At 41.9% G+C, this 18,066-nt stretch overlaps 1 protein-coding gene across 1 annotated transcript in view; it reads left to right on the top strand.

The window, feature by feature from the left end:
* The window catches only part of RYR3 (ryanodine receptor 3), a 507,628-nt gene that overhangs the window by 290,060 nt on the left and 199,502 nt on the right, over positions 1 to 18,066 (top strand). The window contains exons 19-20 of the mRNA XM_055316631.1: positions 4,957 to 5,149; positions 16,566 to 16,782. Of these exons, the coding sequence (XP_055172606.1) occupies positions 4,957 to 5,149; positions 16,566 to 16,782 (410 nt within the window). The remainder of the gene's footprint in view (positions 1 to 4,956; positions 5,150 to 16,565; positions 16,783 to 18,066) is intronic.

Below are 18,066 nucleotides of genomic sequence, written 5' to 3'. Positions count from 1 at the left end.
ACCGGGAGCCCGACATGGGATTCGATCCTGGGTCTCCAGGATCATGCCCTGGGCCAAAGGCAGGCGCTAAACCACTGTGCCACCCAGGGATCCCGGCTCTTGTGAAATTTAAATGAGGTGGGACACGTGGGTGGCTCAGTCGGTTAAGAGTCCAACTCTCAATTTTGGCTCAGGTCACGATCTAAGGGTTGTGAGATGGAGCCCTGTATCAGGTTCGTGCAGAGCCGCTTGAGACCCTCTCTCCCCAATTCCTGTCCTCCTCCCCCCACTGGCACTCTCATTCTCTGTCTCTAAAATACAATAAAATTTTAAAATAAAGTATTTTCTTAAAAAATGTCTAAATAAATAAATGAAGGAAAATGAAGTTCCAGGCATGTGTTAGATACCCAGTAAATATAAAGTCCCATCCCTTATTGTCTATGGACCCCCCTGTAATCATAAAAACAATAGCCAGAGTTGTGTGTCCCTCCCTGGAGACCATGAGAGCAACCCCATCCTAAGGGAACACCGGAGGCCAATGCTGAATGGGAAATGAAGTTTCAAGCAACATCCTAGGATTATAAATGAGCTTTTCTCTGTGTAAGGAAAAGGCCATCTTAATAGGTCTTTAGCCACTGAAGCCCATGAAGTCACTTTCAAGCATCAGCTGTAGAAATAACCCCCTTCTCAATCCTGCTAGCCCACCCTCCAGGCTCCTTAATCTGCTCGGCTGCTGGAGGTTCCTTTCAGAGGACTGGCCCTTTCTTGTCCTAACATTACTTTCCCTCTCCTGACAGAGCCTTCAAGTATTCTCTCAGGACTGCCAGTGGGATGAACCCAGTCCTTCAGCAGCATCTAGTATGTTCCTGGGTAGGGAGGGCAGTTTCACAGGAGGAAACTGAGAGCCACCTTTCCCTTTAATACTCTTCCTTGCAGGATTGGAATAAGCAGAGGAATTTCCCATCCCAAGTGATAAGTGCTGCAGGAAATGAATGGAGTAAAATTGCATTTCTTGATTTATTATGACTTCTGACTTTTTAAACTTTTAGATCATTTAGCTCCACAGTCGAATTTGTTTGAGAGGGTTTTGACTGTCTCCCTGCTGAAACAAGTCCCAGGGTTCATCTGTCAAGGCACAGGCCACCATGACTCAGACCTTTCCAGCCCTGGTGCTATATGGCGAGGAGCACGAGTGGCTGTGGAACACCAGCATTTTTATGTGTTTGGTGTTTGGATCCTCCCTCCTTCAAAATGCCTAAGTGTTTGTGTTTTATATTAGAGTGCCAAACTGCAGTGCCTGGGGCAGTGGAAATGCTGACCATCAGTGTTTCCATTTGCCTACATTACTCATCAGAAGAGGCTAAATCCTAAAGTAATATATCCTTGGGTTAATTTGAAGATGTGCAGCAAACAATAAAGTGGGTTTTTCCTTTATCTTCAAATGCTGGTATGGAATGGCCTTTCCGAGCTTCCTGCGACCTCTAGGTAGGCCCCGGCTTCTGAGTGAGGGGCAGGTTCTTCAGACAGGGAGAGGCCGCAGGACTCCCCAGCTGTTTCAGTGGGTGGTCACTAGGATTACGGAATTCTTCTGTCTTGAAAAGTAGTTGAGAAGGCTTACGCTCTACCACTACTTTGCGTCCCTTCCTCAGAAGGTCAGCCACATTAAACATATTGGAAAGTGATTATTTTGGGGCACTGTCTTCAATAAAGGGACTTACTGATTTTAATAACTTAGTACAGCAACTTTTCTTTTTCAAATTTTTTTTAAAAGATTTATTTATTTATTTATTCATGAGGCCGGGGAGAGAGACAGAGACACAGGCAGAGGGAGAAGCAGGCTCCCTATGGGGAGCCCGATGTGGGACTCGATCCCAGAACCCTGGGATCACAACCTGAGCCGAAGGCAAACAACCACTGAGCCACCCAGGGGCCCCCATGCATATGTTTTAAAAATAGGCTCAAACCCTGATTTTGCTTTTTGTGTTGATGATTTTACTGTTGTAGCAGCATCTTCTACTTGGTCCCCATTCTCTTAGAATAAAGCAGTTTCGGAAAAGGCAGTGACGTTTACCACAAGGATATGAGTGTTTAGTTGTGGTGGTGGTTTTCCACCAAAAAAGGATACCAGACAGGAGAAATTCTCCTAGCTGCCATTCCTCGGGAAGGCACTTGGCAACGATGGCATATTAAAGGCTAAATAAAGCTTGGAAGCCAGCTCCTGATGACATCAAAGCCCTGCTATAGATGAAGAGGATCCCTCCTGAAAGCTGCTCTGAACCCTTACTGGCCCAGACTCAGGCCAGCACAGACGCCAACAGCGCAGTCTGAGTGGGTGGGAAGGGAGGGCGCTAGCATGGAAATTCAATGCTGTCAGTTTGTCCCAGTTTATATGAGACTCAGAACAGTAAAGGCCTCCTGATTTGTATTTTTATCCAGCAAAGATCTGAATACCTTTAACATTAGTTGACCAGGGATCCCTGGGTGGTGCAGCGGTTTAGTGCCTGCCTTTGGCCCAGGGCGCGATCCTGGAGACCCGGGATCGAATCCCATGTTGGGCTCCCGGTGCATGGAGCCTGCTTCTCCCTCTGCCTGTGTCTCTGCCTCTCTCCCTCTCTCTCTCTCTCTCTCTCTCTCTCTCTCTCTCTCTCTCTCTCTCTGTGACTATCATATATAAATAAAAAAAAATAAAAAAAAATTAGTTGACCAACTGAGCATTTCACTTACTTCGTGGTTTTCTCAAATTCGCAGAAATTCTTGGACGTTTTTCAAACGACTACAGTGATAACATGCAAAAGTTAAACTAAAGGAAAAAGAAGCATTCAAAGCAGGAAAGATTGGTTTTTAATGGGAAAATAGGAAATACTGAGAATGAGGCCAATGTAGCAAGATTTGTTGAGTTTTATTTAGTGTCCTCCATTAAGGAAGAAAAGATGTGTGGGGGATTACCTACACTCTGAAAAAGGAACCACAAGTACTCAGGTTCCTCAAATAGAGAAGCTGGAAAGGTGTCCAACCTATGTGCTCTTCAAGTTTGGCTTAGATTCCTTTGTTTTAAACTAACTTGTTCCTCATTCTCAGGAATGAAGCAAGATACGAAGTTACAAAAGCCAAGTCCAAGGCCGTCCCAGGCCAGCGTGCATTGCATACATCATTATGTGTCACTGCACCCGTGTGGTGCAAAGAGTCCAAGTTGTATGTTAGGTCCAGCTTTGTTTCCCCTACTGCATCTCCTCCTCAGGCCCCCACCAGTCCCTACCTTCCTACGGTATCAAACCCTGGCCGTTCGGTGGGTTATGTCATACATTCCCTTTGTGTAAACCATTCCTTCCATCTGGAATACTGTTATTTATCTAGTGGACCTTTGACCCTTCAATCTTGTCCCATGCTCCTAGGCCAACTTGGCATACCTTCTTCTATCTTAGAAAACATTATCTTGTGGAAAAAAAAAAAAAGAAAACATTATCTTGTGAACATCTTTGTTCCAAAAATTACATGGAATTGTAATTCTTTTTTTTTTTTAATGTTTATTTCTCCCACTAGATTATGGATCTCTTGGGGACAGGAACTGGATCTTCTGTCCTTGATACCCAACCCCACACACAGTATCTGGCACCATGTAGAGTCTCATTAATGTTTGCTGAAAGGTGGGAAGAAATATGAGATGGTTTTGTCACTTGGCTACAACAACCAGAAAGGGATAGCTAATATTTTTATTTAGGAGAGTATAGTAGTTTCACTAGTTTAATATCACCTCTTGGTTTAGAATGTACCACTAGAATAGCAGTAACCCCTGGAAACATTAAATGATTCTAAGCTGAGATTAGAGATATCATATAGCATAGTTATGTACACGAAATTTGTAAACAACTCACATACCCATCATAAGAGGGTTTTTAATGACCTTATGGCATATTATGAAGCCATTAACATGCAGTTTCTAATTAATATTCCATTATATGATCAGATATATGTGATGGGATAAGTAGAAAAAACAGGTCACAAAACCCTGCAATATCCTAGTTTGGATGAAAAGTGTATATGTGTGTATGAAAGTAGAAGCATTTTTTTATTGAGTTACATTGTTTCCTTATTTATATTTTTAATTTTTCTGTATGTATGATGAACATTTGTAATGGAGATGTATTAATTCTGTAGTTAAAAAAATAAGATTTTTATAATTTTTTTTTGCCTAAAACTCCATTTTAATACCTCGCTTCTGCTTCTCCACTGCCCTCTTGCCAATAGAATCATAAACTTGGTAGGGGGATGTGTGAGGGACTTACAATTGTTTACTTTCAGAACTTCCAGAATGAGATGCTATGACACAGAAATACTGAGGGGTGATCTTCTCATGACTCTAAGGTCAGGAAGTGACAGATCATCTTATGAAAGAGATATGCAGTGACCAGCAACAAAACCCACCCACACAATATATAGTGGACCAAGATTTTCCCTGCTCGTATGAACTATTAGAATTCTTTAAAACAAGCAAGCAAACTATGCTGCACAGTTTAATGGCTGGATGACCTTGCTTTTACTCACTTTGATGGCTCCTGCATCCAGTGTTAAAGTGTCCCTATCTCTAGGAGGAGATAGAAGACAGCATGGTCATAGACATGGTCATAGACAGTGCACGCACACGCATACCCCAGGACCCACACCCAAGAAAGTGATTTGTCCATTATTTCAGACACCAGGCCAGATTCTGAGCACATGTTGAGGGGGTTAAATTCATGTTTGTTCTCATTGCTGGCAGCTTTAGGGTGTCCTCTGAGACTCCTCTTGTCTCGGGCTGCCTACTCACAAGCTCCAGAAATCATTTCTTATTGCTCACCTCACAGGGAAAGCCAAGTTGTGTTTCCAACGCAATAGCATATGTAGACCTCCTGTGTGCCATGATACCTCCCCACCTCCCCTAGGGGGCCTACGAGCACCTTCTTCAGAGTCCCAAATGCCTTCTTGTTCTTTGCTCACCAGGCCGCATACCCAGAGCCGTAGCCTCCATCAACCAGCACCTCCTAAGATCAGACGACGTGGTGAGCTGTTGCCTTGACCTCGGAGTGCCCAGCATCTCTTTCCGCATCAACGGGCAACCTGTGCAGGGGATGTTTGAGAACTTCAACACAGATGGGCTCTTCTTCCCTGTGGTGAGCTTCTCTGCAGGTGTCAAGTAAGTGATGGCTGTGATTTCATGAAGAGTAGCTGTTAGCCCACCTCCCCACCTCTCCTGTGAGCTGGGAAGCATGGTACTGTCTCTCAGGACTTCCATGCCATGAGCAGCTTCCCTGCATACCCCCCTCCCCAAATAATAGTGAAAGCAGGAGAGCAATCCAGAGTCACTAACTCAGTAGATACTTGTTGAATACATACCTACTGCCAAGGGTTTTATCATGTACTCATATAGTAAGATAGGATCTATGTGGAACCTTGCTTTAATAATTATTTAAAAATTAAATGCTCAATATTAAAAATTTGAAAGATACAGTTATAAATAAGACAATATTATCCATGATCCCAACATTTAACTCTAATGTCTGCTGATACTTTGGTGTATTTTCAAGCCTTTTATTCTACACAAATATGGGGCTTTTTTAATGGACATCACACTGAATATGAAGTTTTATGTCTTGATTATTTTTCATTTAATGATACATTAATGAGCCTTTTCCTGAGTCATTAAGTATCCTCTTAAAACAATTTTTATAGCCATATAATATCCTTTTATCTGGATGTCCCATAATATAGACATTACTTTGTTGTTAGACTTTCATGCTGATGCCATTTTTATCTTTATGGACATCCTTGAGCATAACTCTGTCTGCATTTCTGTTAAGATCCTCCTAAAAGTAGGTCAAAAGTTATTAAAGTCTAAACTTATAATCACATAAGCAAGTAGATTTTCAGGAAGATTGTATGGAACAGTTCAGAAATCATGATCAACAATTTTGAAATCTCAAAAGCTCTGAAACAGTAAGTTTCTTTATAACTCATTTCACTACAGACTCTGACCTGAATTCATTTTGTGGTAAAACTGTCATCAACAGAAATGAGGCTGCTGCTAGTCTTTCATTTATTCCATTTCTTATGAATATTTACATATTTAATTGTAGAAATACTACTGTGTTCAATTACGGGATATAGCCCCTCACTTGGCTGGAGGTTCTATTTAATACATACTATGTATACTTTATTTTTTAAAATCTAAAGAACTAAAAAAATAAAATAAAATCTAAAGAACTATGAAGTCTGAAACACAACTCCTAAATTTTCAGGTAAAGGATTTGTGCCTGTAATATAACTTAAAGCAATGAATGGGAATACCCAACCAATTGGATGTTCATTAACTTTTGTTATTGGTTATTTTTAATCTTTGCCAATTTGAGAAAATTATAACTTAAGTTTTAATTTTCTATTTATTTGATTACCAGTGTCGTTAAGCATTTTTCATGCTTATTATTCTCACATATTATCTTAGCCCAATATTTTTATTTTGTGTTCTCTGCCTTTCTGGTATTAATTTTGGAGGCTTTTTTTTATGTTAAGACTATTTAAGGTACTGCTTATTGGTTTCAAATATTTTTCCCAGTTTGTGATTTACACTTTCACACTTAGTTTTATTTTTCTCCTGTTTTTTTGTCTTTCCCTTTTACAAAAATAATGCAAGTCAAGGAAATACCAAGAACCCAAAATTGTACCACCCAGAGATAATTGTATTATTACCTTTTAATTTATCCATATCAATATTTTTACATTAGATTGGATTTATACTATACAAGCTATTTTTCTCCATACTATTGCTAACTATTGTGTTCATTGCTCTGCCCCTTCCCTTGTACCAGTTAGGTGCTATATTAATTATTTTCATCTGACTATATGTTTTAATGTCTATAAGACAAGACCCCATTATAAGTCTTCTTCTCCAAGATTTCCATAGTCATTTTCATTTCCTGTTAAAGTGATCCTAGTTAACTGAGTGGGAAATTAGAGTCAACACAGTTAGAATCACATTGTTTGGGTGACAAACCGCCTGGGTGGCTCAGTGGTTGAGCATCTGTCTACCTTTGGCTCAGGTCATTATCTCGGGGTCCTGGGTTCGAGTCCTGCATGTGACTCCCAACAGGGAGCCTGCTTCTCTGCCCCTCTCTCTGTGTTTCTCATGTATAAATAAAATTTAAAAAGAAAATAAGAATCACACTAGTTTCTAGGGAAGCTATTGGGAAAGGCCGTGAGAGAAAGGGTGTAGAGAACAGATGCCTGGAGCTCAGGCCATAAAGAAACCATCTCAGAGCTCTGAGCATCTCAGGGATGGATTTCCCAAGTGACAGCACCATGATAGGCCTCAGCACATCAGGTAGACTGATAAACCAAGACATGTTCATCTGTCTTCCAACAGAGGAATTATCCTTTGGAAATGATATTCAGCCTTTGGCATTTGACACAAATAGGCAAATATACATAGTATAAGCTAATGTATATTTGCAAACATACAAAGTAACACAGTGTGCAGATGCATGTACATATTTATAAACCTATTCATGTAGATGGATTCAATATATTTAAATTAAATATTACCATTGTTTGAGATTCTTGTAACAAAGGGAAGACCACCATAGCAAAACCTTACTAGGGCTGCAAATCTACTTATCACTGTTTCAAGCCAGAGAGTCTTGTATCAGCCCCAGGGACTGTATTCTAGATTGCAAGTTCTTTACCCGTGTTCCTCTCTGTTGAAGATATTCCCATTAGAATTTCATTCCAATTCTCCCATTTTAAGTGTTACATCCTTAAAAGGCATGTAGAAAACAAAGAGCATCATTGAAAGAGACTCTGTAAGTACAAAGAGGAGTGATTGAAACAGAGACCCTCTTATAGTTGGGGGAACCAGCATATGCCTCATTGTGCCTCTTCCCCACTTGATTCCCGAGGAGGAAAGAGAATGAGTCGAAACTGAAATATGAGTCAATACGATGTAATAGCATTTGGGTCATCCACCTGTTGGCTCAGTACCTTCTTTGGAGAAACAAGGTCACTCTGAGCAATTCATTCCCAGGACCCTGCTTTCCTGCTTAGCTAATGGCCTTGGTCACCCAGCATCACTGCCCTTCCCTTCTTTGTTGGTTTTGACCATATCCCACTCACTGGGTCCCACGTCTTTTCAAAGCAGGTACACCTGCTTCTTAAGCATCTCATCTGAGAGAAGTGCTTGGCTAGAAGTCTTATCTCTGGAGAAAAGGATTTTTTTTATCCTGCTGCCTAGTGGACTTTTCTGAGTCCAAACAACAATCTTGTATGTGGTATAATGATTTTTTAAGTTTGTGAATTTATTTACTTTTTTTGTGAGGACTTATTGAAAAATCTTGGCAAAGAACTGCAGTTAGCAGGTGAAGAAATAGGCAACTCAGATGCATCCATGTGCAGAAGATGCTTCTAGCATCTCTTGTCCAGGTCAGCAGAGTGTGCAGCCTTCTCATTGCACAGGAAAAAGAGAAGCAAAGTTCCAAGATAAGAAAAAGTAGTTGTCTAACCCATTTATAAGGCACAAATGGTGGGAGAATTTAGAAACTGAAGAGTCCAGATGTGTTGACTTGGAAAGTTTATACCTTAGCTATGAGAGATTCTGGCTTAGAGCACCTGAACAAGTGGTAGGCTAAAAAAATGATGCCAGGGGGCTTGATGTCTCTCAAGCCTCCTATCAGGAAAATGTCACCTCTGGCATGTTCCTGTCTTTGCTTCTCAGAACATGGTATGATCTGAGGAGAGATGGAATTGAGTGCACATTTGGGAAACACATTTATCCAAGTCCTTCACCTCGGTCATCCTCAGTGCTGGTCTCGTGTTGGAGAGTGGCCAATTAATTTTTATTTGTGAGCAAATGGGATCAATATTGCCAATAATTACTCTTACATCAACTGGTACACTCTAATCTGGTGCTGAAACCCAGAAGTTTTCCTCTATACTACTTGAGTTCAGTTGTACAGAAAGCTAGAGAGAGAAACTAGGATATTAACTCCAAGTTAATTAAAGTATCTTATTGAAAATAAATGTTTAATAACACAGTTGATCAGGTGACCAAGTCCTCTGATCGTTGGTCCTGTGCCAAGATCCACTGTGAGTGGTTAAGGTAAGGAAGGCAGAGCAGAAATGCTGAGGCCCTGAGCTCCCAGGTAGTTCAGTTGGTTAAGCTCCCTGCTCTTGATTTCCCCTCAGGTCACTATTTCAGGGTCATGAGATTGAGCTCCACATGGGGCTCCATGCTCAGCAGGGAGTCTGAGAGTCTCTCTCCCTCTCCCATCCCCCACCACTCATGCTGCTTGTAAGTGAGCACTCGCTCTCTCTCTCTCTCTCTCTCTCAAAAAAAAAAAAAAAGATGCTGAGGCCCTCTTAGCAGTGCTATACATTAAGGATTACACTGTTCCCAAAAATGTAAATTTGAAAGCTAAAAGAACAAAACTTTATTTTTTCATATACAAAATAATAATAATACAATCAAAAATAAATTTTTGTTTTCACCCCATATAGTAGAATACCTGCCTAATTCTATAGCGTCTCTCCTAGCAAGGTGCAAGGTTATGCCTGTGTAGGAAGAGAGTCTTCTCCCATCATACAAGCATTCAGCATTGTTTCTCATATTTATTTTCAACTTCCATGTGGCTTTTAAGCTACATTTCTCTTTTACAGCCCCATTTCCTCCTATTGAATGGTCTTTGCTGAGGTCACAGTCTTGAATTTGTGACCCCAAGATTATTTTTATCACCACAAACTATGTTGTTAATAATCCCCGATTAAGGTGTCCCTGCCAGGACTCATGGAAGAGCAAAAATCTTTTTCAATTAGATTTACCCACAGTGAAGTCAAAGGAAGTGTGAGTAATTACTAACAAAATCCACAAATCAATATGTACTCTCTCTTCCATTATGAATGTGCCTCCTTAGTTTTCTTTTTACTGTGGTTTGTTTGTGGATACTCTTCATGCAGTAGGCCCTCAATGTAACAACACTGGTTATAGAACGGAATTTGGGATGAGGCATGTCTGCTTTGGAGACCACCCAAAAGGCTGAGTTACTTAAATGCTAACAAGCCCTTATTAAAAGGTATTCTCACCCTGTGAGATGGCATCATGGCACGAACCACATGGAGACCATTACACAGAAGACACAGTATGGTGAATTTGGGGTGATCCTTTTCATTTTGCAGAAAATTGATGAGCTAATTGCTGTAGTAGAATATATTTTATAGCTATAGTTAAACTCCCCATGGATCTATTTAATTGTCCCACATAACTCTTTTACCAGCCTTTTCTAATTTATAAGAACAACAATATCCAATTTGTGGTTGCTGTTTGTTTTCTGTTGGTTTCCACCAGACTTGGCTAAAATTCAGGTAACCAACGGCTTTGCTATTTCCAGCTTACTGTGGTCAATGCTGTGGAAATTATTGCTGAGATAAATATATCTCTGTGGAGAATATGGTGAGCACTGGCTGGATTGCCCTGGGCTTTCATCAAACACTGGCCAGGAAGAAATAGAATTGTGGGAATGCATCGCTCAGCTTGTTCTCCCATCTTAGCAATAGGGACTGAAGATGCAATTATGAATCATGACTTATGAGTTGAATTCAGGTCAGCCAAAACGTTTTCATTCTTTCTCCTCTTAACCACAGCCTGTACCCTCTTCTTCTCTGGAACACCTTCCCCACTCTCTGAGAGAGATTCACTAGCAGATGAGAGGAAAGGAGATGTCCAGTAAGACAGACTCAAGTCATGTCACACGTTTGCTAGGAAGCTATGGATAAGGAAACTGAGTCATCCTCCTTGAGCATGAAAAAGCCTGTCTTGATTTTTACTATATTTTTATTTCAGGGGTCAGTCTTTCAAATCTAGGGACTTGCACTAGGAAGTCTCATCTCTTCTGCCATTGGCAAGCCACAATGCCTGAATCTCAAGGGACTAAAATGAAAATGCTAGCAGGGATTTTTCAGTACCATTTGCTCTGTTTTCAAAATCAGCCAAGAATATAAAAAATTCCTGCACATATCTCCAAACTTCACTACTCCCAGGAGATGATTACTGGAGCTATTGCTCATCTCTGAGGTGGAGGTATCTAACGTCTAAGGACAGTCACTTACTGTAATCACTTTAAGAAGAAAAAAAAAAACCCTTGGAGAGCTGATGGAATGTCTTGAGTTATAGGAAGAACTCCCAAAGATAGGTAACAGGTACTTCAGTGGAAGAGATTAAATTGATTAATGAAATTGATTTTATTTTATTTTTATTTTTTTGTATATTTTTATTGGAGTTCGATTTGCCAACATATAGCATAATACCCAGTGCTCATCCTGTCAAGTGCCACCTGAAATTGATTTTAAATTTTTTTTTTTATTTTATGGTAGTCACAGAGAAAGAGAGAGAGAGACAGAGACACAGGCAGAGGGAGAAGCAGGCTCCATGCATCGGGAGCCCGACGTGGGATTCGATCCCAGGTCTCCAGGATCGCGCCCTGGGCCCAAGGCAGGCGCCAAACCGCTGCGCCACCCAGGGATCCCCTGAAATTGATTTTAAAATCCATTAATGTAGAGAAAAACGCAAGGCTCAAGAAGAACTATTTTTTTAAAAAATATATTTTATTTATTTATTCATGAGAGACACACAGAGAGAGAGAGAAGCAGAGACACAGAGACACAGGCAGAGGGAGAAGCAGGCTCCATGCATCGGGAGCCCGACGTGGGATTCGATCCCAGGTCTCCAGGATCGCGCCCTGGGCCCAAGGCAGGCGCCAAACCGCTGCGCCACCCAGGGATCCCCTGAAATTGATTTTAAAATCCATTAATGTAGAGAAAAACGCAAGGCTCAAGAAGAACTATTTTTTTTTAAAAATATATTTTATTTATTTATTCATGAGAGACACAGAGAGAGAGAGAGAAGCAGAGACACAGAGACACAGGCAGAGGGAGAAGCAGGCTCCATGCAGGGAGCCCAACGTGGGACTCAATCCCAGGTCTCCAGGATCACCCCCTGGGCTGAAGACGGCGCTAAACTGCTGGGCCATCGGGGCTGCCCAAGAAGAACTAATTTTAATGAACTCAGTTCTTCAATTATCTTTTTATTTTAAGTTTAATATTTTCTGTAAGGCCGGGAGATTCTGTGGAACCTGAGGAACAGGAAAGAATGCACCTGGAGAAGAGAGATTTACATTCTAATTGAAATTTCTCACGAGTAGGGCAAAAGATTTAAATGATAAACATTAAGTGCCAAGTACCAGCTTTATTGCAAGGAGACTAGGTATCTGTAACTCTGTTTTTCTCGCTACCCCTTCAAATTCACACTCCGGACAAGTCCTCAGGCCAGCTCTGTAGCCTTTATGACTCCTTGTAAGAATGACAACCATCTTGTTGGTAACGTAAAAGTGCCACTTATTTGGCTATAAAAAACTCAGATTTGTATGCAGTTGATGTGAGGCCTTCACATCAAGGTGTGAGGCCTTCCCCACTTTGGCCTGCAGTCCAAGGTCCTGCTCCTCCCTGGTCAGCCAGCTCCGCTGAGGCCCTCTGGGAGTCCAGGGAGCAGCCTGTGGGGCTGAGGGGCACAGCGCCTGTGCCCCCGGCGCAGGTGCACTGGCAGCATGCCATTGTATCAGGACATGTGGCAGTTATACAGTTGCTGCCACCTTTCCCTTGTCATTTCCTCAGAGCCTTAGGCCGGGAGCATCTCACCGCTGTTCTTTCTGTGCAGGCTTGGCCACTTGTGCTGGCTACCCCCATCTGGCTCACCTCAAAGCCTACTCTGTATTGCCCTGCCTTGCAGACGGGCCTCCCGCTCCCCCCAGTCCCTAGGTTTCTGATCTCTGCTCAGTCAGTTGCCTTTCTGGCCATAATTCCTTTCTAGATGGCTGACAGCTGCTTCATTTGTGGCGTCTGTCTGCCTTCCAGGAACAGAGTCCTTGACCCTGTCCTGAGCAGAAGGGTAGCTCTTTGTCTTGAGGTCCTTGTCCCTCCATCTCCTTCTCTGTTGCTGTCACCAGGCAGACATGTCCCCCACTAAGTTCCAGGGGATGTTTCAAGCTTCTGAGTAGTTCTTAAGCACTCATCGTTTGACTTCAGATAGGAGACTACTCCCTTCCCTTTCTCCCTTATAGTTCTCTCCAGATGCCTTCTTTTCCTTTCTTACTGAGGTGGAGGTATGTGATGGGCTACGGCCACATTGGCATCATAATTTTTTTATGGACCCTCATAGTAGATCCAGCATCTGCAGGATGTGCAAATATTGGCATCCTCTGGCTTATCTGCTTGTGAGACCTCTGCTAAAACTCTAAGACAGAGGTGGACTCCCAGTTTATCATCTTCAAATAATTAAAATGAATTTCAGATGTTTCTTTTGATTATTCCCTTAAAGCCTATATTTTATCACTGGTTACTTCCTTTGACTTGGTCAGTCTGGATCTCCTGGAGCGAGTTGTTAGGAGGACCACCAATATTAGTGGTGGTTTGTTCGAGCCCTTCCCAGAAACTCTGGGCAGTGAAGGGAAGGAGTAACAGATGGTAGCTGTGCCTGGCACCAGCTCTTGTCCAGTTCTACCTGCTGGGGGACAGAGCTTCTGTCTGGCAGGTCTTTCTTCTGCTCACTGAGGCCTAGTGCAATGATATTTGGAGACCAATGCTGCAGTGAGCAGTAAACACTGATTTCTAGCTATGTAAATTTTTCATTTTACAGTTTTTGTGGCCATTGGAGGAGTTGAGATGAAGATTTATAACCAAATTATCGTTCTCTTTTTAATAACTGAATATGAAAACAGAAATCATGGTTTTCCTTGTGTGCTGTGTGGAATTCCAGCTTTCTTGATTTGCTCTCTATCCAGAAGATGACAGCAGATTTTAAAATGTAAGGGAAATTTTAAGACTAAACAGAACTGGCAAGACACCTCATGAATAATTAAGCCCAGATAGAAGACCTCATAGGAAATCATTTACCTGTTCTTGGAACCTGTACACTCGTGAGTAACAAAGAATACACTTGCTGTACAAGCTCCTGGGCATTCAGCTCCTCACAGAATGGATGCTTAAGGAGAAGAGAGGAAAAACAAAAACAACCATCCCACACTCTTCTTTTGCTCAAAAAGCTCTAGTTCTGTCCCACGGTTACAACATGTCAGTAACACAATCTGCTGCGCTGCGGCTGAATCGGGAAGTTCTCAACCAATAATTTCAAGGCTTAGTCATTATTTCCTGAAGGTTCACTAAATTAGTAACATCGAAGGCTAATGACTCAACTTTGTTTTAATGTCATTGTTCATATTCTTAAAACACATAGACCATGCCCCCTTACATAACATTTGATGTGGGAACATTCACAAGGGACTCTTGAGGTTCTAATTCTATGTCATTGTTTAGTACTTTAGAATGGGAAGTGGGAGGTTCTGTATGATTTCTATAATTTTAAAACAGCATTTGGTAGAATGCTGTTTGGATAAAAGATTTGTTTGTATTGAGAAGGAAAAAAAAGAACTTAATGTCTCCCACTTAGAGTTTTATTTTTCCAGTTTCATAATTAGGCTACTTCCACAATCAGTTATTCCGCCAACATGGTGATGCTCTTGTGAGGCTGCCCTAGCAGAACGTTCCAGTAGAAGGAAGTGAGGCTGGTGGAAGAGAGTGTTACTGTGAGAGCTTTGCCAGGTCCTACCCCTCCTCCCTGTGCCTCAGCCCCCTGTGTGTGCACATCCACCACCCTAGCCCACCCCACCCCATCAGCAGTTCCTAACTATCCTTGTGAAACTAAACTGGGATCCAGTGACTACTTCCCACCATGTCCATCCTCACATGGGTTCAATCTATCCCTACTGGGACTAGTTTGGTGTCCGGGACCTCCAAATACCTGCTCATTGGGCTGCCCCTCTGTCAACATGGACCAGCTAGAAGAGTCCTGTATCTCTTCTCCTTTAGATCTTTCAGAGGCTTCCGACCTGGAATACGATCTCATCATCTTGCCATGGCTCACAGACTCTGCCTGACCTAGCACTGTGCCCTCCTACTTCCTGTTCTGTCCCTCAGGCTCTCCACCCAAACTCTGTCCTGCCTCCGGGCCTTGGCACATGTTCCTCTCCCAGATTTTAAACTCCTTAGCTCTTCTCTATCCCGCAGGGTTAATGCAGGTCTCCTCAGAGAGGCCTTCCTGGACTCCAGTCAAGGAGCCACCTTCTTTCCTGAGTTAGTTCACATCACCACCTTTAGTCCTTCCTCGGTATCTCCCAATCAGTTATCATGACTGTTTCTCTGGTTGGATGCCTGCTGTGTGACACCAGGGACACTGGAGGCCTTGTTGCTGAGTCTCCAGGGCAGAGAAGAGCACTAGCACGTCCTATGCCTTCAGTAACTCGTTGCTAAGCAGAGGGAGGGGGAGGGCATGAGTGCTGAGCACATTTGCTCCGTGTAGGTATTGATTTTTTCCTGCGTGAAATTAGTGTTGACCCTACAGGGCTACATATCTTTTCCTGTAAACTGTGGTCCTATTTCCTCATCAAATTAATGTGGTTGCAGTTGATTTGCAAAAGCTCTATTTCTTGTTGCAAACCTAGGAGATTACGAAGTATCATTTGGAAGTGGTTCACTTTGGTTCTGTCTTCCTTGCAAGGGGAGGTTTGAGGTGTAACCATGACCCTATCCTAACCCACAGAGATGAGGCTAAAATTGAGCCAGGATGCTTAATTAACGTATTGGAAGGCTTCAGTGTACTGGAAGGCAGTGGCTGCCATCACTATGCTCCCCTGAGTGCCTTGCCCCCATCCTGGGAGGTCTCTCCAGGCACTGCAGGAGGGGACCAGAGTGTCAGGCCTGGATGCCAGCAAGGGGTGGTGCCCCTGAGAAAGGCACTGGTACCACATTGAGCAAACGTGTGGGGCCCATTTTGCTTCCTAAGCTATTGCCATCTGCTGATGCTTCTCCAGAGTCGCCCCCATAGGGCTGCCTTGGGGAACTGCAGCCTCTGCACTGTATAGCTTCAAATAATATCACCTGGCATGTATATCATTGGTGTTTAAAATTCTGGTATTACTTCATCTTTTGCATGCTTCTGAAAGTTAGGGATAGGAAGAAATTTTTCCTATTTCCCCCAGATAGTTATGCTATTTTTTCTTTAATTGATGTGTGAATAATGTCCCTCGGGTAAAAATACTTGAAATCCTCACGCTGTAATTTCAACATGATCTTTTCAGAGAATAATATCATTATCATCATCATCATCATCATTAGTTACTCTTTTCAGCGCTCTAGTAATAATATCTGCAATGATGATTTGTCTACTAGAGTAAGGAAAAATATGATTTTTAAAGTCTAGTGATATTCATGTATAAATTAATTTTTAAGAATTTAGCTGACATGGTTCAACTGAAGATCACACACGGATAGTTCTTTCCACTGCTTTATTTCACACTTTCGAATGTTTGCTGTACTGTATCTAAATTCAGATGGTGGGAATCTGCACTTCCCACCAAAATAACGTGGGGGTGGGATGGGGGGCTTATCTTGAACGTTCACTTTCTTGAACTGGGATTTCTTTTTTTTAACCTCTCTCTTCCTGGTCTCTCCAAATGCCACAGAGTGCGTTTCCTGATGGGTGGACGTCATGGCGAATTTAAGTTCCTGCCTCCATCTGGCTACGCCCCTTGCTATGAAGCCTTACTTCCAAAAGAAAAGATGAGACTGGAGCCTGTCAAAGAATATAAACGTGACGCTGAAGGAGTTAGAGATCTGCTGGGTACCACCCAGTCCCTCTCTCAAGCCTCTTTCATCCCATGTCCCATAGATACCAGTCAGGTAGGTTCAAGCTGCCAACAGGTAAACCACATAGATGAAGCAATAGGGCTAAATCCTTCTCTCTGTGTGGTGTTGGAACCATTCCTATCGTAAACCGTGTATCATGTAGTTGTCATGTAGTGTGAACAGCTGTGTTCCTTGTGTTTCCACCATGTACTTAGATTGAGGTCTTTAAGGATTTCTCAATCAGAGAACATGTTGATCACTTGCTATATGCAAGGTTCTATGAAGTGCAGGCACAAATATGCAATATTCTCTGAATTCACAACCAAGTTGAAGAGGTAAAAGCAAATGTATTATTTTTTTTAAGTCTGAATGTAATACATGCAAAATGGACTGTAGCACAGATAAGTGCTAGAGGCACCTGCTAGGCTAGAATAGTTCTAGAAGTCTAGTTAGAGAGGATAGAATCCAACCAGGGCTTTTAATAAGCTTAAATGGGGAGGGGCATCCAGGGTTAAGTAATAGGAATGGAGTCAGTAAGGGTCTAGAAGTAGGGACAAGTGGATAACCAACCTGTGATCCAGCAATCTCACTACTAGGCATTTGCCCAAAGAATACAAAAATACTAATTCAAAGAGAGACATGTAGCATGTCTGTTTCTAACAGCATTATCTACAGTAGCTGAATTATGGAAACAGCCTAAGTGTCCATTGGTTGATGGATAAAAAAGAAGGGGGTGTGTGTGTATGTGTAATGGAATATTACTCAGCAATAAAAAGAATGAAACCTTGCCATTTGCAACAACATAGATGGAGTATTATGCTAGAGTATTATGCTAAGCAAAATAAGAGAATGACAAATATCATATGATCTCATTCATATGTAGAATTTAAGAAACAAATTAGCAAAGGAGAAAAAAGAGAGGCAAACCAAGAAGCAGACTCTTAACTCTAGAGAACAAATGGATGGTCACCAAAGGGGAGGTGGATAGGGGGTGGGGGAGATAGGTAATGGGGATGAAGAGTACACCTGCCATGACCAGCACCATACATAAAATTGCTGAGTCCCTATATGTACACCTGAAATTAATATTACACTGTATGTTAACTATACTGGAATTTAAATAAAAACTTCAAAAAAAAGTAGATATGATGATAATAAATACTCTGATGTGGCTAGATGCTTGGAGGAGGGAGAGCATGTAGGTGAAGAGATGGAAATAAAACTAAAAGAAACGGGATTGTATATAGGAGGAAAGTGCTGATAAATGGACATCTCTTTCCCTTCCCAGGGTCTCTGTTTTGAGAGCGATACCTTCACATGCTTATGACAAGGGGTGTA

The sequence above is a fragment of the Nyctereutes procyonoides genome, unplaced genomic scaffold, assembly GCF_905146905.1.
Source record: "Nyctereutes procyonoides isolate TBG_1078 unplaced genomic scaffold, NYPRO_anot_genome, whole genome shotgun sequence".
Taxonomy (NCBI): Eukaryota; Metazoa; Chordata; class Mammalia; order Carnivora; family Canidae; genus Nyctereutes; species Nyctereutes procyonoides.
Note: the sequence above shows the minus strand (reverse complement) of the source record. Positions and strands in the feature narration are given on the sequence as shown.